This window comes from Cyprinodon tularosa, unplaced genomic scaffold (assembly GCF_016077235.1).
Source record: "Cyprinodon tularosa strain WSP-4 unplaced genomic scaffold, ASM1607723v1 ctg352, whole genome shotgun sequence".
Taxonomy (NCBI): Eukaryota; Metazoa; Chordata; class Actinopteri; order Cyprinodontiformes; family Cyprinodontidae; genus Cyprinodon; species Cyprinodon tularosa.
This window is the reverse complement of record NW_024039066.1, coordinates 861,602-887,201: the sequence shown is the minus strand read 5'-3', so window position 1 is coordinate 887,201 and position 25,600 is coordinate 861,602. Positions and strand designations below refer to the sequence as shown.

Here is a 25,600-nt window from a genome sequence, read left to right as displayed (position 1 = left end):
TTTGGGATGAAAAAAGGTATTTTTCTCTAAATGGACCTGAGCTCATGCTGCTCCTTGGTGATTCTGTGACATCACAGCGTTCTGTAGACCTGATCCTCTGCTTCCTCTGGAAGTAACTGGGCCAATAAAACCACACAGCCTGACAGGAAGGATCCGCCGCTTCAGATCAGTGGAGTTTAAAGATATTTGCCATTTATTTAGCTTCAAAGGTAGAAGGTTTACAAGAATCAACAAATTTTCCTCTTATTTAATAATCAAACAAAGGAGGGACTTCCAGGTTCCTCCTGGTGGTCTTTGGACTGAGGGGGGGGGGGACTTCCTGGTTCCTCCTGGAGGTCTTTGGACTGAGGGGGGGGGGACTTCATGGTTCCTCCTGGAGGACTTTGTACTCAGGGGGGACTTCCTGGTTCCTCCTGGAGGTCTTTGTACTCAGGGGGAGACTTCCTGGTTCCTACTGGTGGTATTTGTACTGAGGGAGGCACTTCCTGGTTCCTCCTGGAGGTCTTTGGACTGAGGGGGGGACTTCCTGGTTCCCCTGGAGGTCTTTGATCTGAGGGAGACACTTCCTGGTTCCTCCTGGAGGTCTTTTCACTCAGGGGGGGACTTCATGGTTCCTCCTGGAGGTCTTTGGACTCAGGGGGGGGACTTTCTGGTTCCTCCTGGTGGTCTTTGGACTGAGGGGGGGACTTCATGGTACCTCCTGGAGGTCTTTTCACTCAGGGGGGGACTTCATGGTTCCTCCTGGAGGACTTTGTACTGAGGGGGGGGGGGGGGGACTTCATGGTTCCTCCTGGAGGACTTTGTACTGGGGGGGGGGGGGGGACTTCCTGGTTCCCCCTGGAGGTCTTTGTACTAAGGGGGGGGGGACTTCCTGGTTCCTCCTGGTGGTCTTTGGACTGAGGGGGGGGGACTTCCTGGTTCCCCCTGGAGGTCTTTGATCTGAGGGGGGCACTTCCTGGTTCCTTCTGGAGGTCTTTGTTCTGAGGGGGGGACTTCATGGTTCCTCCTGGTGGTATTTGTACTGAGGGAGGTACTTCCTGGTTCCTCTTGGTGGTCTTTGGACTGAGGGGGGGACTTCCTGGTTCCCCTGGAGGTCTTTGATCTGAGGGAGGCACTTCCTGGTTCCTCTTGGTGGTCTTTGGACTGAGGGGGGGACTTTCTGGTTCCCCTGGAGGTCTTTGATCTGAGGGAGGCACTTCCTGGTTCCTTCTGGAGGTCTTTGTTCTGAGGGGGGGACTTCATGGTTCCTCCTGGAGGTCTTTGTACTCAGGGGGGACTTCATGGTTCCTCCTGGAGGTCTTTGGACTCAGTGGGGGACTTCCTGGTTCCTCCTGGTGGTCTTTGGACTCAGGGGGGGACTTCCTGGTTCCTCCTGGAGGTCTTTGGACTCAGGGGGAGACTTCATGGTTACTCCTGGAGGACTTTGTACTCAGGGGGGGACTTCCTGGTTCCTCCTGGTGGTCTTTGGACTGAGGGGGGGGACTTCCTGGTTCCCCCTGGAGGTCTTTGATCTGAGGGAGGTACTTCCTGGTTCCTCCTGGTGGTCTTTGGACTGAGGGGGGGACTTCCTGGTTCCCCCTGGAGGTCTTTGATCTGAGGGAGGGACTTCATGGTTCCTCCTGGTGGTCTTTGGACTGAGGGAGGCACTTCCTGGTTCCTCCTGGTGGTCTTTGTACTGAGAGAGGGACTTCCTGGTTCCTTCTGGAGGTCTTAGGGCTGACGGAGGGACTTCCTGGTTCCTCCCGGTGGTATTTGTACTGAGGGGGGGACTTCCTGGTTCCTCCTGGAGGTCTTTGGACTGAGGGAGGCACTTCCTGGTTCCTCCTGGAGGTCTTAGGGCTGACGGAGGGACTTCCTGGTTCCTCCTGGATGTCTTTGGACTGAGGGGGGGACTTCCTGGTTCCTCCTGGAGGTCTTTGGACTGAGGGGGGGACTTCCTGGTTCCCCTGGAGGTCTTTGATCTGAGGGAGACACTTCCTGGTTCCTCCTGGAGGTCTTTTCACTCAAGGGGGGACTTCATGGTTCCTCCTGGAGGTCTTTGGACTCAGGGGGGGGACTTTCTGGTTCCTCCTGGTGGTCTTTGGACTGAGGGGGGGACTTCATGGTACCTCCTGGAGGTCTTTGGACTCAGGGGGGGACTTCATGGTTCCTCCTGGAGGTCTTTTCACTCAGGGGGGGACTTCATGGTTCCTCCTGGAGGACTTTGTACTGAGGGGGGGGGGGACTTCCTGGTTCCTCCTGGAGGACTTTGTACTGAGGGGGGGGGGGACTTCCTGGTTCCTCCTGGAGGTATTTGTACTGAGGGGGGTGGGACTTCCTGGTTCCTCCTGGTGGTCTTTGGACTGAGGGGGGGGGGACTTCCTGGTTCCCCCTGGAGGTCTTTGTACTAAGGGGGGGGGGACTTCCTGGTTCCTACTGGTGGTCTTTGGACTGAGGGGGGGGACTTCCTGGTTCCCCCTGGAGGTCTTTGATCTGAGGGGGGCACTTCCTGGTTCCTTCTGGAGGTCTTTGTTCTGAGGGGGGGACTTCATGGTTCCTCCTGGTGGTATTTGTACTGAGGGAGGTACTTCCTGGTTCCTCCTGGTGGTCTTTGGACTGAGGGGGGGACTTCCTGGTTCCCCTGGAGGTCTTTGATCTGAGGGAGGCACTTCCTGGTTCCTTCTGGAGGTCTTTGTTCTGAGGGGGGGACTTCATGGTTCCTCCTGGAGGTCTTTGTTCTGAGGGGGGGACTTCATGGTTCCTCCTGGAGGTCTTTGGACTCAGTGGGGGACTTCCTGGTTCCTCCTGGTGGTCTTTGGACTCAGGGGGGGACTTCCTGGTTCCTCCTGGAGGTCTTTGGACTCAGGGGGAGACTTCATGGTTACTCCTGGAGGACTTTGTACTCAGGGGGGGACTTCCTGGTTCCTCCTGGTGGTCTTTGGACTGAGGGGGGGGGGACTTCCTGGTTCCCCCTGGAGGTCTTTGATCTGAGGGAGGTACTTCCTGGTTCCTCCTGGTGGTCTTTGGACTGAGGGGGGGACTTCCTGGTTCCCCCTGGAGGTCTTTGATCTGAGGGAGGGACTTCATGGTTCCTCCTGGTGGTCTTTGGACTGAGGGAGGCACTTCCTGGTTCCTCCTGGTGGTCTTTGTACTGAGAGAGGGACTTCCTGGTTCCTCCTGGAGGTCTTAGGGCTGACGGAGGGACTTCCTGGTTCCTCCCGGTGGTATTTGTACTGAGGGGGGGACTTCCTGGTTCCTCCTGGAGGTCTTTGGACTGAGGGAGGCACTTCCTGGTTCCTCCTGGAGGTCTTAGGGCTGACGGAGGGACTTCCTGGTTCCTCCTGGATGTCTTTGGACTGAGGGGGGGACTTCCTGGTTCCTCCTGGAGGTCTTTGGACTGAGGGGGGGACTTCCTGGTTCCTCCTGGTGGTCTTTGGACTGAGGGGGGGACTTCCTGCTTCCGCCTGGTGGTCTTTGGACTGAGGGGGGGGACTTCCTGGTGGTCTTTGGACTGAGGGAGGCACTTCCTGGTTCCTCCTGGTGGTCTTTGTACTGAGGGAGGGACTTCCTGGTTCCTCCTGGAGGTCTTAGGGCTGACGGAGGGACTTCCTGCCCCAGGAGACGTTTTCTTCATCAGTTCTTCAGATATTTTGTGTTCCACCTTCTTGAACTTCTTTTCCTGCATTTTTTAAAATCTGATCTCAGCTCTTTACGTTTATGAGAAATAAAAGAAGACGTTTTGTGTCACCAAAGACTTTGTGTCCCTGGAACCGTCCAGGACCTTCTACCGATGGATGCTCGGTACCGCAGCGTTTGTTAAAGTCTGAATGAGAGCTGCTCATTCGGACTCTGGTCTGGACTCGGTTCTGAAGGTTCTTTAGGAGAAACTCTGTCAGATGGATCCTCCACAGACGTTCTCCAGGTCTCCTCCCTCCGGCTCAGAGGTTCCTCAGGCTCCTCTGAACCTTCAGCAGAAGGAGGTGGGAGGCTGAGAGGAGTGAGGAGGTAGAGGAGGACTCTGCTTCCTCTCCTCGCTGTGGTTTCCTGTTTGCAGGTGGGAGGATGTTCAGACGGTTGCAGCAGCGTTCTCACAGAGCTGCAGCTTCTCACCAACCGGCGCCGCTCTGAGGTGTCATAGTCGCTCCTCCTGATTGGTCGGAGGTGTTTGTGTGAAGCAGGCGGCGGCGCTCTGAGGACAGCGTCTCCAGTTTCCACCAACAGCTTGCAGATGAGGTGCAGCAGGAGGAAGGTTTGATCGTCCCACACGGTGTTGGTGAGTCAGAGCTTCAGGAGGTCCATCTGCAGACACCAGCAAGGTGCCATCGAGTCGAGATGATTACCCGCTTCATCTGACTGAAGAGCGATCAGAAGGAGCAGACATGTTGAAGATGGCTGCTTGGTTCCAGTAGGTGTTGGTTTGGACCAGACAGTGAGGAGAACATCTACAGGCCTAGATCTACGCTCCGCTTCCACTGCCGCAGGTCAGTGTCAACCGCAGGAGAAACATCTGATTTAATCTGAAAATAAGAGAAAACTGGATGTTTGTAGAACTTCTGTAGATGGTTAGTTTCCTGTCAGGTCTTCGCCGAGCCTCGGGTCTGACCCGGTTTCAGAACCACCAAAACTCCACGAGTTTCTACTCCTTTATTCACTGCCAACATTTTGGGTGTTTTTCTAAAACCATCAGAAACATCTTCTGATCTCTGAAGAGCTTCCAGGTCTGATGATGGGTTGGAGCTCCAGAAGGAGCTGGACCAGGATCACCTCGCTGGTTCTGATCCAAAGTTCTGGGTGTTTTAGAGGAGGCCCAGTGGAAAGGTACCGAACTGGCGCAGTTTTATCTGCAGCGTGACGTTCAGACGGTTCTGAGAAGAAACCACACCTGATTGGAAGAAGCGTTGACTTCCTGCAGTCGCGTTTAACCTCGATGTGGAACCGACAGGAAGTCGGTGGCTGTTTAACACACTTACGGCTTCAACAGACATTCTCATCTCGACCCGTTGGAGTTAATGAACCCAGAACAATCAGAGCCGTTTCACACCGAGGGAAACATTCCTGTTTATTTTCTTCTTTCTGATGATTCAGCTCCATCAGATGTTCTGGTTCAAACCATCATGGACCAGAACAGCGACAGAGTCCCTCCGCATGGAGCCGGACCTGCAGAACCTCAAACCGCTCAGAGTTCTGCTTCCAACGGTACGGCTGAAAAAGTTAAGTGGAAGGAAAAAACCCAGACCTAGGCTCAGACCCAGACTCAGACCCAGACCCAGACCCAGACTCAGGAGCAGATCCTGAACAGCACATAGAGGCCCCGTCCAGCAGGTCCACCTTTCTGTGTCAAACTTCAGGTTTTGTTGTTGGCGAGTAAAATCCAAAGGTTCTGAACAGAGGAGAGCACCTGGAGCCTGACACCAGAGGAGCCAAACCCAAAGGGACCCAGAAACTGAGGGGCCGACCCCAGAGGTCATAGTGCTGAGGTCAGACAGGGCCGCTGGTGGACCACATGGGCTCCGCCTGCAGCCTCGTTGGACCTCGGCACTATGGCCCCTGAAGACGGGGACAGCGCCCTCTGAAGACCCCGACCCGTAGAGAACCGTCAGCAACAGAGTCAGACTCAATCCAGAAAATGAGCTGAACGCCAAACCTAGACTGACTAAAAATAACTGAATAATCGTTAGGCCATTTTTTGGTTGGGTGTGAGAGGGGCGGGTGCTCTATAGCACCACCTAGTGTCTATCTGCAGGCGGGGAGCATAGGAAGGGGGAGGATGAAGGGCCTGCTCGTACTTCAGGCCTAGAACCTTCCATGGGGGGGGAACTTAACCGGACCAGTAGACAAAGACACATTCCCATTCATCCTTCTTACAGAGAGGCAGACTCTGAACTCCTCCTCATCTACCAGGATCTGGATCTACCAGGAGGAGATCTGCAGGGACCTCCTCCTGGAACCAAAGGGCGGAGACACCCTGCAGGATGACGGATGTTTCCCGCCGATGCAGTAGCGGTTGGGTTCAGTTCTCTGGAGCTTTAGAACTTTGCAGGTTCTGGAGTTCGGACGTTTAGAGGTTCTTATTGGGTCGGGATGGTTTGGCTCAGACTTTGTTCCGTATCAGTTGTTTTGAGTTCTTGGTTTGGGCTCCTAAGGTCCGTTAAGGTTCTTAGAAGCGTTCTGGACTTTATTCTAGATCAGGTTTGGGTTTTTTCTTGACTTTAAAATTCGTCCTTTCAGTGGTGAGTTCTGCTGGGTTTGGTTTCAGGCAGTTTCTCTGGTTTTAATCCGTCTTTTCTTGATGGGATAATTAGACGTGTTTATTGTGCAGCAGAGTTTTTATTGTTTACTGACGGTGGAGAAGACGTTGGACATTAAGAAGTCCTGCTGTTGATGAAACTTCGCAGTCAGCTGAGACAAACGGAGCTCGGTTCTGGTTCCAGATATTCTGGACCCGTTTGGATTTTCTTTCATTTTGTTCATGTTGCTCTTTGCTTTGGACCTATTTGGTCTATTTTTTAATTTGTTATAAAATAATTTTCATGAGTAGCAGATGTAGACTGAAATACGCTAGCGTTAGCATTAGCTGGACAGCCATTTTTAATGAGTTCTGACATGTTTGGCTTTTCTGTAACTTTCACTGAGTTAATTTCTGAATATCTAAAACAACCCTGTGCAGCTTTCAGCCACTGAGGGCGCTGGACCTGTAGCTTCTGGGTTCAGCGCCCCCTGCAGGCCACAAGCAGCACCGCTGTCTGGGTTCTGGTATCAGACCAGTTTGGACCAGCATGTCCAGAATCCTGGACTTCCTCTGGATGAAATCCTCCAATCAGAAGCAGCTGAGGCTCAGAGCTAACAGCTGTTAGCTTAGTTAGCTGTGGTGTTTAAGGGGAGCTCAGACTTACAGGAAGCGGCGCTCTGGGTCACATGACCCATTCAGAGACTGATCAGAACCTCTGAGGTCACAGAGGAGCATTTATACGCAGCAGGAGATGAAGGATCATTGGATGGATGTCAGGTTAAGCTGATCCTGAGGTCAAAGGTCACAGGGATGCTTTAAGATGCTCTGCAAAGTAAATCCAGTCATCATCAGCGTACAAAGACATCAGGACTGGTTCTAGTTCCAGGAGCTGCAGGTTTTACTCTCATGTTCTGGAAATTCAATCTTTAAGATGATTTGATTTGGTTTATTTTCTGTTGAAAACACTTCCTGCTGCGGCTCTGCAAAGTCAGGCTGTTTGATGTAACGATATCTGCCTTTTCCTGTGTCGCTTCCTTCCTGACCTTCTGAGATGTTCTTCTCAGGGTGAAACATGGCCGCCTTTCATGCTGTGAAGTCCCAGATCAGCAGCTTGCTTCCTCTCTGGGTTTCTGATGAGATTTAGCGTTTTTCCACAGAGCTGTTGGAGACCTGAGGTCTTCAGAGGAGAGAAGATGATGGGTGCCTTCCGTTGCATCTCGTGTCACATCGTTTTACTTCCTGCTGAAGAACCGCCGTGATCAAGAGCCAGATTAGCGTCTGGTTCCACACTCAAAGAAATAATTTGTTGAATGAACTTAAAAAAATCATGGAAATCATTTCCACACAATTAAATTAATCTTTTTCTACAATAAACAATTAGTTGTTTCAACCCAATATACTTCATTCAGGTCAACTTAAGTTACACTATATTGCCAAAAGTATTTGCTCACCTGCCTTGACTCACATATGAGCTTAAGTGACATCCCGTTCCTAATCCATAGGGTTCAATATGACGTCGGTCCACCCTTTGCAGCTAGAACAGCTTCAACTCTTCTGGGAAGGCTGTCCACAAGGTTTAGGAGTGTGTTTATGGGAATTTTTGACCATTCTTCCAGAAGCGCATTTGTGAGGTCGCACACTGATGTTGGACGAGAAGGCCTGGCTCTCAGTCTCCGCTCTAATTCATCCCAAAGGTGTTCTATCGGGTTGAGGTCAGGACTCTGTGCAGGCCAGTCAAGTTCATCCACACCAGACTCTGTCATCCATGTCTTTATGGACCTTGCTTTGTGCACTGGTGCACAGTCATGTTGGAAGAGGAAGGGGCCAGCTCCAAACTGTTCCCACAAAGTTGGGAGCATGGAATTGTCCAAAATGTCTTGGTATGCTGAAGCATTCAGAGTTCCTTTCACTGGAACTAAGGGGCCAAGCCCAGCTCCTGAAAAACAACCTCACACCATAATCCCCCCTCCACCAAACTTTACACTTGGCACAATGCAGTCAGACAAGTACCGTTCTCCTGGCAACCGCCAAACCCAGACCCGTCCATCAGATTGCCAGATGGAGAAGCGCGATTCGTCACTCCAGAGAACGCGTCTCCACTGCTCTAGAGTCCAGTGGCGGCGTGCTTTACACCACCGCATCCGACGCTTTGCATTGCACTTGGTGATGTATGGCTTGGATGCAGCTGCTCGACCATGGAAACCCATTCCATGAAGCTCTCTGCGCACTGTTCTTGAGCTAATCTGAAGGCCACATGAAGTTTGGAGGTCTGTAGTGATTGACTCTGCAGAAAGTTGGCGACCTCTTCGCACTATGCGCGTCAGCATCCGCTGACCCCGCTCCGTCAGTTTACGTGGCCTACCTCTTCGTGGCTGAGTTGCTGTCGTTCCCAAACACTTCCATTTTCTTATAATACAGCTGACAGTTGACTGTGGAATATTTAGGAGCGAGGAAATTTCACGACTGGATTTGTTGCACAGGTGGCATCCTATCACAGTTCCACGCTGGAATTCACTGAGCTCCTGAGAGCGACCCATTCTTTCACAAATGTTTGTAAAAACAGTCTGCATGCCTAGGTGCTTGAATTTATACACCTGTGGCCATGGAAGTGATTGGAACACCTGATTCCAATAATTTGGATGGGTGAGCAAATACTTTTGGCAATATAGTGTATTTGAGTTTGTTCTACTTAATTTTTTCTTTCTAGCTTGACTTGATTAAATTATGTCTGCTTAACTCGCACCAGTTTGATTTAAATTAATACTTTGAGTAAAGTCAACTTAATTTGCATAGGTAAAATCAACTCAAAAAAATTGTGTAATCTAAATTCATTAAAATCAAGTTAAAAATACTTATCTTAATAGAATCAGACTAAAACATAGCAAATATGTTTGACTAACCTTGATACATTAGGTTGACCTAAACCAAGAATATTTGGTTTAAGAAACTAAAATGTTTAATGTTGAAAATTAATTAATTAATTAGGTGGAAATGATTTCCATGATTTCTTCAAGTTCATTCAACAAAATAAAAAAGATAACTTCCGGTTGGCTGCTCAGGTGGAAGAAGAGTCATCCGTCAACCAGAGAGTCGTGGATCAGTTCCAGCTTCCCCTTAACTACATGCCAAAGTGTCCTTGGGCAAGCACCGAACCCGAGGTTGCCTCCTGGTTTTCCATGTCAGGGTGTGAATCTGAAATGTATTGTAAATCTCTTTAGATAAAAGTGCTATACAACTGTCACCTCTAACATGTAGTGCCAAAGGTAGGAATAAAAAACATTTTTCATGCGTTTCAATCAAACTGTATTTGAACAAAGACAATTTAGGCTTACATGTTAACACTGGCTTACTAAAACAGGGTAATTACATTATTTAAAAAAACCTAAAACAGCAGCATACCATTCTTAGTTTCTTAAACACAAATTTGTAGTGGTTGCTTCACAAAATAAAATTAAAACAGGGTTAGCAAATGTTAAAAACAAACAAAAAACACCCTTAATGGTACTCTGTTCTACAGACAACATTCTTAAAGCACACTTACATGAATTTAAGTGGATACAACAACACTATACAGAATTAGACATTTTGAAACCATATGTTATTTTGAGTAAAAAATAATAATAATTAAGTTGAACTTTACTTAACATGCAAATAGCTCCTTACAGTCTTCAGGAAAAGGAAAAAAGATGCAACTCAAAGTATATCCAGTCTTCAGTATTTCAAATTGTGGCTGACACATATCTCTTGAATGTACTTAGCAGACTAAGGTTTTTTACTGATATGTAAGACAATAGTAATAAAGTTCAAGAAAAACTAGTAGAATTCTTCCAAATCCAGACTTGGCAACTGCTTTAAAGTGCAACATGAACCTTTAACATTTTGAAATAAACAGTATATTAGGCAGCCCTTGAAATGTACTCTTTTACTTTCATATTAAGTAATTTCCACACCAGCAGTGTCTTGAAAGTTTATACTTTGGCTGACTACTCGTTTTCTTGCATCTCCATAATGATTTTCTACACAACTTCAATTTTATATTTTAACTCTAGAAATCTAACAAAAAGTGTCTTGGGATGGATATCCAGTCTTAAGTATTTTACACTGCTATTCATGTGTTTCTCTTAAATCTAGTCAGCACACTAAACGGTTTTGAGAGACAAAACTGCAATAAAATTCAAAAATGTAATGTGAAATCTTTGACAAACTGGTGAGACTACGAGAATTCTCCCATATCCAGGCTTGACTACTGCTTTCAAGTACAACATGAAATTTCAACATTTAGGGGAAAAAAAAAAAAAAAGTACATTTGGCAGCCATTACGATGTACTTTTTACAGTGATCAACGTGCCAGCAGTGTCTTGAGCGTTTGTACTTTGGCCGACAACCTGTTTCCTTGCATCTCCATAATGATTTTCTGCAGAGCTTCAAATGTATATTTTAATTCTGGAGGGTAACTAATGTTCAGAGCATACACAAGTCCGAGAAACATTGCCATAGCGAATGGAACATTTCTCAAACCACTCAGTACCTCTACCCCCTCCAAAACGATTCCAATATCCTCAGGGTCATCATCAGGGTCTGCAACATTGTGTCGAATCACATAGATGCCAAAGACTGTTTCTGCCAGGTCTCTTTCAATGCACTCATCATCGCTCTGTGGGAGAACAATTAAAAAGGTTAAAAATATTAAACAAAAATAAGTAAATAAATAAATAAAACCAGACTTTATCAGTAGGATTTCTGAAACAATTCTTTGATATCTTAATGTTATGTAGGAATCATGGTTCTGAACGTGAACAAGACAAAAGAGATGGTTAATGACTTCAGGGTGGAAACCTGCACACTGCCCATCAGGATACTTTATTAGGAGGTAGAGGTCCTGGACAGCAGCCTGGACTAGAAAATCAACACAGATGCAGCACAACAGTGATCTCCAACCCTGGTCCTCAAGGCCTACTATCCCACATGTATTAGATGTTTTCCTGCTGAGACACACCATATTAAAATTAAATGGATATCTGACAAGCTCTGCACAAGTCTGCCAATTACAAAATTTGAGTCAGGTGTGTTGCAGCAGGAAACCTTCAAAAGTATGCAGGACAGTGGCCTTGAGGACTGGAGTTTGGGGTCCCTGTTGGAAGGAGATGAGAAGAATTCCTTTAGAGAGCACCCAAGAGTGTGTCGAGTGCAATTAAGTTTTACTCATGCGGTCCAACAAAAGAACAACATGGGAATCATGAACACTGGAACCAACTGCAAAATGTGGAATATTGTACAGTTTACTTAAAAGAACGTTTTATGTTGCGGTCAGTAATTTTTCTCTTGGCCTGAGCAAAATAAACCACAAAAGTTAGGATGAGAGATGAATGTGTTGTCTGATGGCTGGTCAACATACCTTGTAGTCCTTAACAAATTTTTGTGGATCCTCATTCAGATACACGGTCAAACCTCTGAGGATGCATTCTCGTCTCACATCAATGCTGTCAACCTAAGAATGAAATTCAGAAAGGACGTTCACACCCACAAAACATTAGGATCAAAACTAGCTGGCACAGAACATTTCTATAAACCAAACCTACATGCAACTCTAAGAGGCAGCTTTAAAGGAAGAATCCAGACAGACAGAATTTGGGTGACAATATGAACTGTGTTACTTGGTCTACCTATCAATGTTTAAATAAAAAGATTTATTCTTTAGCAAACCCTTTTAACCAGTTAAATTTAGATTTGAGTTTACAAAATCCACTGTGATATTGCTGTTGGGAACTTCTGGAATAATTTGTAAAATGTCAGTGCATCTGCTTATCCAAAAAAAACAATACTTAATTCCTACATTTGAACCAAGCTGAATACAACGATGTGCAAAAAGCTGTAGCCCAATGTGTCTTGAAGACATTACATGTACAATCTAAGAAAGGACAATGCAATAAAACAAATCAAATTGTCTGATGAAAAAAAAATATATATATAATATATATACATATATATATATACAGGTGCTGGTCATAAAATTAGAATATCATGAAAAAGTAGATTGATTTCAGTAATTCCATTTAAAAAGTGAAACTTGTATATTATATTCATACATTACATACAAACTCATATATTTCAGATGTTTATTTTGTTTAATTTTGATGATTACAAATGACAACAAATGAAAATCTCAAATTCATCATATCAGAAAATTAGAATATTACTGAAGACCAATAAAAACAAAGGATTTATAGAAATGTTGGCCAACTGAAAAGTATGAACATGAAAAGTATGAGCATGTACAGCACTCAGTATTTAGTTGGGCCTCCTTTGGCCTGTATTACTGCAGCAATGCGGCGTGGCATGGAGTCGATCAGTCTGTGGCACTGCTCAGGTGTTATGATAGCCCAGGTTGCTCTAATAGTGGCTTTTAGCTCTTCTGAATTGTTGGGTCTGGTGTATTGCATCTTCTTCTTCACAATACCCCATAGATTTTCTATGGGGTTAAGGTCAGGAGAGTTTGCTGGCCAATTAAGAACAGGGATACCATGGTCCTTCAACCAGGTACTGGTAGCTTTGGCACTGTGTGCAGGTGCCAAGTCCTGTTGGAAAATGAAATCTGCATCTCCAAAAAGTTGGTCAGCTGCAGGAAGCATGAAGTGCTCTAAAACTTCCTGGTATGTGGCTGCGTTGACCCTGGACCTCAGAAAACACAATGGACCAACACCAGCAGATGACATGGCACCCCAAACCATCACTGACTGTGGAAACTTTACACTGGACTTCAAGCAACGTGGATGAAGTGCCTCTCTTCTTTTCCTCCAGACTCTGGGACCTTGATTTCCAAAGGAAATGCAAAATTTACTTTCATCAGAGAACATGACTTTGGACCACTCACCAGCAGTCCAGTCCTGTTTCTCTTTAGCCCAGGCAAGACGCTTCTGACGCTGTCTGTGGTTCAAGAGTGGCTTGACACAAGGAATGCGACAGCAGAAACCCATGTCTTTCATACGTCTGTGTGTGGTGGTTCTTGAAGCACTCACTCCAGCTGCAGTCCACTCTTTGTGAATCTCCCCCACATTTTTGAATGGGTTTTGTTTCACAATCCTCTCCAGGGTGCGGTTATCTCTCTTGCTTGTACACTTTTTTCGACCACATCTTTTCCTTCCCTTCGCCTCTCTATTAATGTGCTTGGACACTGAGCTCTGTGAACAGCCAGCCTCTTTAGCGATGACCTTTTGTGTCTTGCCCTCCTTGTGCAAGGTGTCGATGGTCGTCTTTTGGACAACTGTCAAGTCAGAAGTCTTCCCCATGATTGTGCAGCCTATAGAACTAGACTGAAAGACCATTTAAAGGCTTTTGCAGGTGGTTTGAGTTAATTAGCTGATTAGAGTGTGGCACCAGGGGCCATCAATTTTGAACCTTTTCACAATATTCTAATTTTCTGATATGATGAATTTGAGATTTTCATTTGTTGTCATTTGTAATCATCAAAATTAAACAAAATAAACATCTGAAATATATGAGTTTGTATGTAATGTATGAATATAATATACAAGTTTCACTTTTTAAATGGAATTACTGAAATCAATCTACTTTTTCATGATATTCTAATTTTATGACCAGCACCTGTATATACATATATATATATGTATATATACATATATGATTTTCTAATACATTGTCCACAACATTTTTTCTTTCAAAGAGCTGCTGTAGTGATTTCAGTACAGGAACATACTGAAAACTTTTTTTTTCTTTCGCATCAAGTGTGTACTCAATAGGCTGTATTATATTAAAGTTGTTTTTGTAAAACTGGTTGCGAAGAAAAGATGTGCTTAAGGCACCACTCGCCCCTATAGCTTTCAGCAAAGGATTAGATTCATAGACAGCAGATGCTACTTCTGCTAAAAAAGATTCATCTTTTGTTACACTATGTTTTTTAAATAAATTCTCAAGAATCTTAATGGAGAATGGGAATGTGGATGCTTTTAACAAGTAGTTAAGTTCCTCCAGAAAGTCATCAAGTTTTGATCCTGGGACATGATAAATATGCTCCAACTTGAGCAATGCTGCAGCCAAATTTAGCTCAAATGCATCAAGTAAGTTCTCAGTTGTGTCTGGATTACAGCCTGAAGATGTACTACATGTACTATATACCTGAACCTCAGGGTTATCTTGATTATCTGCAACCTCTCCAGAACCATCAGTGTCTTGTTGTAGAATTTGGGTGTTTGTAACTATACCTGGCTTGAAATGTTTCAGAGTGTGTGGGTTGTGTTTCCTATTCTTGTGTGAGTGGAAAGTGCCATAAATGTTGGTTTGAAAAGTGCAATCTTTAAACATGCATCCAACAGTTTCATCATTCTTCAAATGAGTTCCAATGTGTACAAAGTAGTCTCTCTCTGTAGGAAGGCTGCTACTTGCACACAAATGACAACTGAATGTAGACCGCTCCTGAATCGCTGTAGAGCTTGGTTTTGGATGAACTCTACTCAAATGAATACGCAAAGCATTCCATGTCTTAAAAGTACATGGGCAACTTGTATGAGGACATGGATAGCGTTGTCTCAGATAGTGCTGTATTCTGAAATGTTTTAGAAGTTCAGGTCTACCAGACATGGAAAGAGAACATTCTTTACACCTCCACATTTCTTAAAGACTGCAGTTTAAAAAGAACTGCGCTGATCTATGTTTGTTGGACCAAAGCCTAAATCAATTTAAACATTCTAAGCAAGAAAAAGAATTAAACATCTACATTTATAGCAAAAAATACCGTTTAAGTCTGGAGTTTGTGCACAAAAAAGTGATGAAATCCTCTGATTGGCAAGAAGCGATTTCCTCTGAACAGAAGCCAATGGTAGGGCAGAATTGGGGTTGGACAGGAAACCAAAGGTTAAAAATTTGTTGTAACAAAGATCCTGTAATGCAGAGAAAATAATGACAAGAGAAATAAAGTTAGACGTATAGCTCCCCATTCTAAAGCTCAGATATGCTTCATAGTACAATGTGTTGGCTACCATGTAATTGACACAATTCTGTAGCCTCCCCCATTACAGCATTGCAATGTAAATATGACAATATTGATAAAATAAATCATTTAAGCATCATCCCAAAAGTCAGTCAGCTGTGAAGTCTTTTGGTATGTTATGTAAACCTCACTGTGGACTAATTATCCATAGTTTAATGAAATTCTGAAACAAACTGTACGGGAAAAAAAGGAAAAATGATCAGATCAGATTAAGACTATAGAGAACATTTTACTTAGCTTTAAAAAGTGCAAATCTCAGATCATGTATTGTTATTTGTTAATCCTGCAAAGGTCATGCATCAGTGTGTTGAGCCAAAGCAATTCAGAAATAACTATATTGCTCAAAAAAATATGCTTGTTTAACTGTACACTCTCCTGCGTGTGCAAGCACTTCTCAGCAGCTCCAGCAAAACAGATGTTTTTATCTTTGCCACACTGAAAATACTGACATTCTTGTCTGGTTAGCAGGTGGTAGAATGTACCTCACTTGTTTTCTGATCCGCTGGGCTGTATGGAGGATAAAAAGTGCCAAAATTAAATAAATAAATACAGCATTAAATAAATAATTAAATGTGTCAATAATTAATTAAATGTGGAATTAAATAAATAAATGTGTCATTTATTAATTAAAACCACGTCACTAATATAAAGTGAAACAATTAAATAAATAAAGTGATAAACAATTAATTAAATGTGTAATTCATTAAATAAATAAGGAATTAAATATATAAAGTTAGGGGGCGGGGTTAACGCGAATCGAGTCGCCACCTACTGTATCAGAGTATGTCCACAACCTGTGGATCACAGTCTCTGTAATCGATTTGCTTCGCCTTAATGTGCAAGGTGACCAATCAGGTGTTAGATAACCGCCCCCTAACTTTGATGGGTGAGTTTGACAGATTCTTTTAATGGTTTCGATGCACTGCGACACAGGACCATGAAATAATTAAATGCACACTGAAATAATTATATACATATTTTAAATGAAATGAAGACGTATTTTATTAAATTAATGACACATTTATATATTTAATTCCTTATTTAATGAATTACACATTTAGTGAATTGTTTATCGCTGTATTTATTTATTTAAGTGTGGCACTTTATATTAGTGACTTGGTTTTAATTAATGAATGACACATTTATTTATTTAATTCCACATTTAATTAATTATTGACACATTTAATTATTTATTTAATGCTGTATTTATTTATTTAATTTTGGCACTTTTTATCCTCCATAGGGCTGTGGGGGTGTGCTCACTTCAGTTTGCGGTGTGTGTGTGTCCATAGTCCTGAAGGAGCTAAACGCTTAGATGCTGCATATTTTAGAGAACGACATGTAATTTACCCCCACGTGGTCCCTAAAGGCCCTCTCACATAGGACGCGTTTTTCGCTGCGCTCACGCATGGTAGGGCGCAGACCCGGCGGCAGCGCACAGCAGTAGCGAGCACAGCGTGCACGCGTTGCTAAGCTACAGACCAGGAAGTGTTTTCTTCAGCTGCGTGAAGCTCAGTGGCGGTTCTAGACCAAATGTACCAGGGGGCCAGTAGAGGGCCAGAGTGTTTTCAGGGGGGCACAGAAAAGCATGACATAAAAAACATGGCAAGGGATTCAAATGTATTAAGAGAGCTGCATGAAGTGACATTTCTATTCAATGAGGTTGAATTAAAATTATTTCTTATGAGGTCAATATACATTGATAATTTAGGAATTATACATATTTTTCCACTTAATTTAAGTTAAAAATACCATTTTATATAAAATCTGAATTAGAGCTAAAAACAAACTGAGAAATTTAAATGTAAAAATAAGAGTATTTTTTTTTTTAATTGTTCTGAAAAAAACATTTAGCAGATGAAAACTGGGATCCTATCTCAATAGGACTGGAACTATCACCTGATTGTTTTTAAACAACTAGTTAAACATAATTTGTATTAGTAACAATGTCTGTTCCAGCGCATATGATCATTAAAATGTCTTTTAAGTATTATTTCTTCAGTACAGGGGCCAGGACATGATTTACAGGGGCACTGGCCCCCGTTGGCCCTTGTCTAGAACCGCCCATGGTGAAGCTGACACCCCATCCACGAAAAAATACTCAGCAAATAGACTGAATGGTTAGTGATACGTTAGTGCTGAATTGTGCCCTTAAATTTATCGTTTGTGCTGCTTTAGTTTTAGAAATATTAAAGATTATTTTTTAGATCATTAAGAGGTCACCGTTCCCCCAGTAAGCTCAGATTTAAACCAAAGTGGTCTACTTTTTTAGTGCTAAGTTAGTGCCTATTTTGTGCCGTTAAAACGGTCATTTGTGCTGCTTTAGTTTTTAAAATATAATGAATTATAATATAAGGCTTGTGACTAGACTAGACTAGACTAGACTAGGACGCATTTCTGGTTGTCAAGGCCACTTGAAAGACTCAAAGTAAACATAATCTGGACCGTGAGAAGAGCAAGTCCCGGATTTCTTAAAAAAGTTGAGAAGCACAGCTGAAAACAGAGTATCAGGATCTCTATGAACCCTGGGAGTGGATCACGAACCTGAAGGAGCTTCTGGAGGCAAAAAGATTCTTTACTGGATGTTATTTGTAAACTAACAGCAAATCAGAGCCACCTAGGCTAGAACACACTATTAAAGGCATCTTCTTGTTACATTTTATTGGCAATATCCTGCTGCATTCAAGTTATAATCACTGTGTCTGTGTGTTTTTAATCATTAAATAATTATGTCAAAACAAAGAAAAATAATTTTCATGATGCATTTTAGGTTATCGTTTTACTTATCATTTGTAGTTCAGATCAGACATTGTGTGCAAATTGAGCTTGCTGTTGTGACATCTGCCTTGTTGTCTTGTATTTGATTCCTTAATAAAGACGTAGTGAACGAAGTGAAATACTCATGTACCAATCACAAAAACTAATCATGAATATACTGTTCCCCATATTATTAAAATATACTCTAATTAATACACAAATAAAACAGAGCCTCCACTTAGAATCTGTTTGGTTCTTCAATTTTTCAGACTCCAAAAAAAAAAAAAAATAACTATATGCCTGTTCTTGTTAGACGTATTTTTTTAAACATAATACTGAAGTAATTAAAAATTCCGTGATCCACTCCCAGTGTTCATAGAGGTCCAGATACTCTGTTTTCAGCTGTGGTTTTCAACTTTTATTAAGAAATCCGGGACTTGCTCTTCCCACGGTCCAGTTTATGTTTACTTCAGCTGGCGAGTCTTTTAAGTGGCCTCGACAACTAGAAATGCGTCCTGACGTCTAGTCACAAGCCTTGCATTATAATTCATTATATCTTAAAAACTAAAGCAGCACAAATGACCGTTTTAACGGCACAAATCAGCACTAACGTAGCACTAACCATTCAGTCTATTTGCTGAGTATTTTTTCGTGGGTGGGGTGTCAGCTTCACGCAGCTGTTTTCTTCCCTTGCAGCTTCGTTGTGAAAGATGTATGTCTCATCATTGCAGCAAAGAGCTTTTCTCCTGAGGAGGAAGAGAAGACCAGCAACAAATAAAAGGGTGGGGGTTCACCTGATCCTGATGGCAAGGCAGGACTTGGGGGAGTTCACACAGACCGCTTTCAGGTTTACTTCAGGATGACCAGGACAACTTTTTTTTTTTTCAGAACTGGCCTCACCTATTGGACGCGCTAGGATGTCGTCACAGCGCTTTCCGCCCGGATTGAAAAAAATGTATTTCGGGCGCAGCGGCTTCTGCTGTGGCGCGGCGGCATGCGCTCACCTTGCGCGAAGCTGGGCTCCGCGACATGGCGGAACGCGCTGCAGCCGTGGCACCACATACACAATGAATGGGTTTGCCGCCAACATGCTGCGCTTTCCATGTGTGAAAATGCATCCACACGCCAAAGCCTGATTACCCACAGCGCTGCAACACGCAGGCGCGCGCGCGCGCACACAGACACATATACACGCGCGCGCAAACACACACTTGGATTTAATTTCAATTCTCAAAACGAATATTCAACACTACTTTTCAGTGCCTCTCTAAATGTCATCATCACACAATATCACAAACACGAGCTGACATGCAGTAGCATGTTGAATTAAGTAGGCTAGCCCACTTTGTCTTGTGTTAGTCACATGCTAACCAAGCAATTGTTTTGGCTCATTTGTAAAGTAATGCATCGATTAATCAAATAATAATTACAAAGCTGTATGTATGTATGTAAGATATGTTCAACAATGGTAATCAATTTTGTTAGATGACATTAGATTCGAGCTTACCTTAAACTTCCCATGTGCTCCTCATGTTTGCCTGTGGTGTCTTCCATTGAGGTGTAATCTCGCGATAGCGTCCGAGATTTTCCAGGTCTATCCTTGAACTTGATTGATTCATGTAAACTCAACAGGAATTAATCAAGTAAATCTTGAGTTATTTGGTTTTAAGTAAAATTTACACAAACTGATTATGTAAATCTTACAATCATATTTTATTTTAGTAGAAACAACATGTTAGAATTGAGAGAGTTGGACAAACGGGTGGTTTTAATTCTTTGAGTGCAGTGAAGCTCAGTAAACAGAAAACCAGAAAGCAGAGGGAACCGTTGAACGGAGCGGCTCTGTTTGCTTCAGAAGGTTTAGAAAGCTCCTCTGCTTCAGTGGAGAAGGGAACATGAAGGGAACATGTAGGGCACATGAAGGGAACGTGTAGGTAACAGTAAGGGAACATGAAGGGAACATGAGGGGAACATGAAGGGAACGTGTAGGTAACAGTAAGGGAACATGAAGGGAACATGAGGGGAACATGAAGGGAACGTGTAGGTAACAGTAAGGGAACATGAAGGGAACATGAGGGGAACATGAGGGGAACGTATAGGTAACAGTAAGGGAACATGAAGGGAACATGAGGGGAACGTGTAGGTAACAGTAAGGGAACATGAAGGTAAAATGTAGGGAACATGAAGGGAATGTGTAGGTAACAGTATGGGAACATGAAGGGAACATGAGGGGAACATGAGGGAACGTGTAGGTAACAGTAAGGGAACATGAAGGGAAAATGAAGGGAACATGTAGGTAACAGTAAGGGAACATGAGGGAACATGTAGGTAACAGTAAGGGAACATGAAGGGAAAATTAAGGGAACATGTAGGTAACAGTAAGGGAACATGAGGGAACATGTAGGTAACAGTAAGGGAACATGAGGGTAACAGTAAGGGAACATGTAGGTAACAGTAAGGAAACATGAGGGAACATGTAGGGAACATGAGGGGAACGTGTAGGTAACAGTATAGGAACAGTAAGGGAACATGAAGGGAACGTGTAGGTAACAGTATGGGAACATGAAGGGAACATGAGGGGAACACGAAGGGAACGTGTAGGTAACAGTAAGGGAACATGTAGGTAACAGTAAGGGAACATGAAGGGAACATGTAGGTAACAGTAAGGGAACATGTAGGTAACAGTAAGGGAACATGCAGGGAAAATGAAGGGAACATGTAGGTAACAGTAAGGGAACATGAGGGGAACATGTAGGTAACAGTAAGGGAACATGTAGGAAACATGAGGGAACATGAAGGGAACATGAAGGGAACATGGTAACATTCAATTCCAGCCGGAAGGTTTAGCTTATGATTGGTCGACTAAAAGGCTTCTGGAACCGCCGGAACTGATGGTTCTGGTTCCTTTTATCTGGAGTTTGGTTCGGACCTTTAGCTGTTTGAGGATCATTTTCATACGAGGTGTTTTTGAAATTGGACCTAAATTTAGATCCTATTTGTTTAAGAAAGTACATTTGAGCGGATCGAAGTTCTGAGTCGTTGAAATGAAATATTTGTCCATGTTCAATAGACTGTTTAATGTAAAAAAATGATCCATAAAATCTGATTAAACAAAATTTAAGGTTTCAGAAACAAAACAGAAAATAATACGAACATAAAAGTAAAGACAGAGACAACATGTCTGAGATTATGAAAGGATCATAATCTAAGCTGGAAAGTGAACATTTAAAGAATCTGCTGTAGAATTATGGAAACCGACGTAGAAAACCACAATAAAAAACGAGACATTTGAAATAAAGCAGAAACTATTTATTCATTCATTTAATGTACAAAGCAAAAAATGACCAGATTAGATCCAGACGTTCTTTTGTTTTTCAGAAAGTAGTTATATCTAATAAATCCCTTTAGATTAATGAAGTATTTTCTAATGAAATTATAAATTCTAAAGTAACAAAGGAAATTGAAACGATTTTATTTCTGTGGCTTTAGACCGTTGATGGCTGCAGGTTTCCATCCTTAGATTATAAAAAGCTTTGCGTTTCTTTCTGGTCAAATGAAGCTTCATGTCGCAGAAAGACGAAGATGTTAAAATAAACGCGACGCTGAGCGGCTCTCAGATCTCTGCAGCAGCGACACGTTTCAGGCTGCGAGGAGAAACCTGATGGAAACACGTGTTGCTTTGCTTCCTGTTGATCTGACTTCCTGACGGACGGCGTAGAAATGCAGAACCAGAGCAGGAGGAATCGTCCATTTCCACCTTCCTCCAACCATCAACTCTGGACCGACACCAGGAAATGGATCAGAACCAGTTCTTGGATCACTGCACTGGGTCCCTGATCATCCTGCCGTAGACCCAAACAGCACAGAACGCTGTGGGGCCGTTATGGCCTGTCTAGGTGCTAAAGCTCTGAGGATGACTTCCAGTAGGCGGTCTGTGGATTTATTAAATTAGATAAACACATTTTCTGCTCCTAGCGGAGGGAAAGCAAAGACTTCAGGATGAACCGAGACTGAAAGCAAAAGGATCCGTTTCCAGAATCAACAATTTCCTGATGAAAATAAACCAACTGATCATAAATCAGTAAACAGGAGGAAACAATAATGCAGCGTAAACAGATTCACTGCGACAGAATCCTCACCATCAGAACAGAACAAGCAAAGGGCAACAATATGGCTGCTTGGGAGGGATGACAAATAGTGGGCGTGGTCATCTTCATCCTGCATCATTCCACCAATCAGCTGTCTCCGTTCTTCAGGAATCCAATCAGATCCGCATTAATATCATTCATACGGCGAGAGTCCAAACGGGCCCCTGGTTTCTGCTAGACGCCCAGAACCAGACCCAGAACCTAGACCTAGAACCAGACCTAGAACCAGACCCAGAACCTAGACCCAGACCTAGTGCCAGACCTAGACCCAGAACCTAGAACCAGACCCGGAACCTAGACCTAGAACCAGACCCAGAACCTAGACCCAGACCCTAGACCCAGACCTAGTGCCAGACCTAGACCCAGAACCTAGAACCAGACCCAGAACCTAGAACCAGACCCAGAACCAACGGTTGTCCTGCATGAAAAAATCATGTTTTTCTGGAGTTGATCTTGACTCCATCAACCTGAAAAGGTCCCAGCAGCTCATCTTTGATGATAGCAGCCCATAGCATTACCCCACCTCCACCTTGCTGGCGTCTGAGTGGATAAGGAACTTGCTGCCCTTCACTGATCCAGCCTGGTGCCCATCCATCCATCTGGACCATCTAGACTCTCTCTCATTCCATCAGACCCAAACACCTTGGAGGAATCAGTCTGCAGAGATTTCTTGGCCCAATCTTGACGTTTTGTCTCGTGCGTCTTGTTCAAAGGTGGCCTTTTTTCAGCTTTCCTTACCTTGGCCAGGTCCCTGAGGATTGAGCACCTTGTGCTTCTCGGCGCTCCAGACATGTTGCAGCTCTGAAATATGGAACAACTGGTGGCTAATGGCTTCCTGGCAGCTTCACGCTTCATCCTTCTCATTCATGGGGATTTATTTTGCATCTTTTTTCAACACGCTTCTTGCGCCCTGTTGGCGATTTGCCGTGAACAGCTTGATTGTGCGATGATGCCGCTTCAAAAGCTGCTGCTTCCCTCTGAAAGACATCTGACCATTTCTGACTTTTCAGAGACTGTAAATCTCTTTTCTGACCCATTTTGCCAAAGAAAGGAAGTTGCCTAAAAATTAAGCACACCTTATATAGGGTGTGATGTCATTAGGCCACGCCCCTTCTCATTACAGAGATGAACACCACCTGATTTATTTAACTGGTATTTGGCTTTCAGGCCTAAACAGCTTGGAGTAGGACATGTAAAAAGGACGATGTGGTGGAAATAATCATTTCTTTAATAATTCTGCACAGTGTGAACCTTCCACAGGCGAAACAACCAATCTATGAACTTTTTCCTTTCAGGTTTACGACTATAAAGGTTTAAGCATCTGTAACAGGATACAGATATAAAGGACTAAACTTCTGTTAGCGACGCTCTAACTTTTAAACATGCTGCTTCAAAAGGTGGTATTAGTGTAAAAATCAGATGAAGGCTGATGATAAGAAGCAAAACATTTGAACATAAGTTCAGATTTTCAGATTCAACAAGAAAAGTGATTTAATATTTAGGACGGAGCATCTCTGACGCCTCATTGTTTGGGATTAACCGATTAAACGACATAAACTTTATCAGAAAAAAATATGTTAACTTTATCAAAGACACGTATTTGAAGAAAACTGAAAACATAAAATTAATATAAATTAATTATTAATAAATTACTCCAACCCTCCTTTTGATTAAGAAGATCTTAATTATTTATTTTCAAGATGCGTTTTTTTCTTTTTTCGAAACCAGAACCACTTTTTGGTGGTACCGGGTCAGACATTGGTGGTACCGGGTCAGACATGTTTGATTTAGTTATGATAAAACGTATTGAAAAAAATGTGTTCTAAGCCTGACCTGGTTGGCCTGGTTCTGGTTCCAGGCCTGGTACCGGGTCTGGTACTGGGTCTGGTACTAGTTCTGGTACTGGGCCTGGTACTGGGTCTGGTATTAGTTCTGGTACTGGGCCTAGTTCTGGCTCTGGTACTGGGTCTGGTATTAGTTCTGGTTCTGGCTCTAGTACTGGGCCTGGTATGGGTTCTGGTTCCGGGCCTGGTATTAGTTCTGATACCGGGCCTGGTTCTGGTATTAGTTCTGGTTCTGGCTCTAGTACTAGGTCTGGTACTGGGTCTGGTATTAGTTCTGGTTCCGGGTCTGGTACTGGGTCTGGTATTAGTTCTGGTTCCGGGTCTGGTGTTAGTTCGGGTACTAGGTCTGGTACTGGGTCTGGTATTAGTTCTGGTTCCGGGTCTGGTATTAGTTCTGGTTCCGGGTCTGGTACTAGGTCTGGTACTGGGCCTGGTTCTGGCTCTAGTACTGGGCCTGGTATCGGGCCTGGTACTAGGTCTGGTACTGGGTCTGGTATTAGTTCTGGTTCCGGGTCTGGTATTAGTTCTGGCCTGGTACCGGGTCTGGTATTAGTTCTGGTACCGGGTCTGGATCTGGGCCTGGTACCGGGTCTGGTATTAGTTCTGGTTCCGGGCCTGGTACTAGGTCTGGTACTGGGTCTGGTATTAGTTCTGGTTCCGGGTCTGGTACTGGGTCTGGTATTAGTTCTGGTTCCGGGTCTGGTTCCGGGCCTGGTACTAGGTCTGGTACTGGGCCTGGTTCTGGCTCTAGTACTGGGCCTGGTATCGGGCCTGGTACTAGGTCTGGTACTGGGTCTGGTATTAGTTCTGGTTCCGGGTCTGGTACTGGGTCTGGTATTAGTTCTGGATCTGGGCCTGGTACCGGGTCTGGTATTAGTTCTGGTACCGGGTCTGGATCTGGGCCTGGTACTGGGTCTGGTATTAGTTCTGGTTCCGGGTCTGGTATTAGTTCTGGAGCTGGGCCTGGTACCGGGTCTGGTATTAGTTCTGGTACCGGGTCTGGATCTGGGCCTGGTACCGGGTCTGGTTCCGGGCCTGGTACTAGGTCTGGTACTGGTTCTGGCTCTAGTACTGGGCCTGGTATGGGTTCTGGTTCCGGGCCTGGTATTAGTTCTGATACCGGGCCTGGTTCTGGTATTAGTTCTGGTTCTGGCTCTAGTATCGGGTCTGGTACTAGGGTCTGGTACCGGGTCTGGTATTAGTTCTCGTTCCGGGTCTGGTACTGGACCTGGTACCGGGTCTGGTATTAGTTCGGGTACTAGGTCTGGTACTGGGTCTGGTATTAGTTCTGGTTCCGGGTCTGGTACTGGGTCTGGTATTAGTTCTGGTTCCGGGCCTGGTACTAGGTCTGGTACTGGGCCTGGTTCTGGCTCTAGTACTGGGCCTGGTATCGGGCCTGGTACTAGGTCTGATACTGGGTCTGGTATTAGTTCTGGTTCTGGGTCTGGTATTAGTTCTGGATCTGGGCCTGGTACTGGGTCTGGTATTAGTTCTGGTACCGGGTCTGGATCTGGGCCTGGTACCGGGTCTGGTATTAGTTCTGGTTCCGGGCCTGGTACTAGGTCTGGTACTGGGTCTGGTATTAGTTCTGGTTCCGGGTCTGGTATTAGTTCTGGATCTGGGCCTTGTACCGGGTCTG

At 44.2% G+C, this 25,600-nt stretch overlaps 2 protein-coding genes across 3 annotated transcripts in view; one reads left to right on the top strand and one right to left on the bottom strand.

Moving 5' to 3' along the window:
• Window positions 1–2,412: 2,412 nt before the first annotated feature.
• LOC119789992 (proline-rich protein HaeIII subfamily 1-like) lies at window positions 2,413–3,664 on the bottom strand. Its single transcript, XM_038295273.1, has 2 exons — window positions 2,883–3,664; window positions 2,413–2,833 (listed from the first exon to the last, which is right to left on the bottom strand). Exons 1-2 carry the CDS (start codon window positions 3,662–3,664, stop codon window positions 2,413–2,415), a joined length of 1,203 nt encoding a protein of 400 aa, XP_038151201.1.
• Window positions 3,665–3,899: 235 nt separating this feature from the next.
• The window catches only part of LOC119790014, a 30,059-nt gene continuing 8,358 nt past the window's right edge, over window positions 3,900–25,600 (top strand). The window contains exon 1 of one of the 2 annotated variants that reach the window (XM_038295300.1): window positions 3,900–4,460. The gene's annotated coding sequence lies outside the window, so the exon portion shown is untranslated. The remainder of the gene's footprint in view (window positions 4,461–25,600) is intronic. The other variant, XM_038295299.1, reaches the window with a different exon arrangement.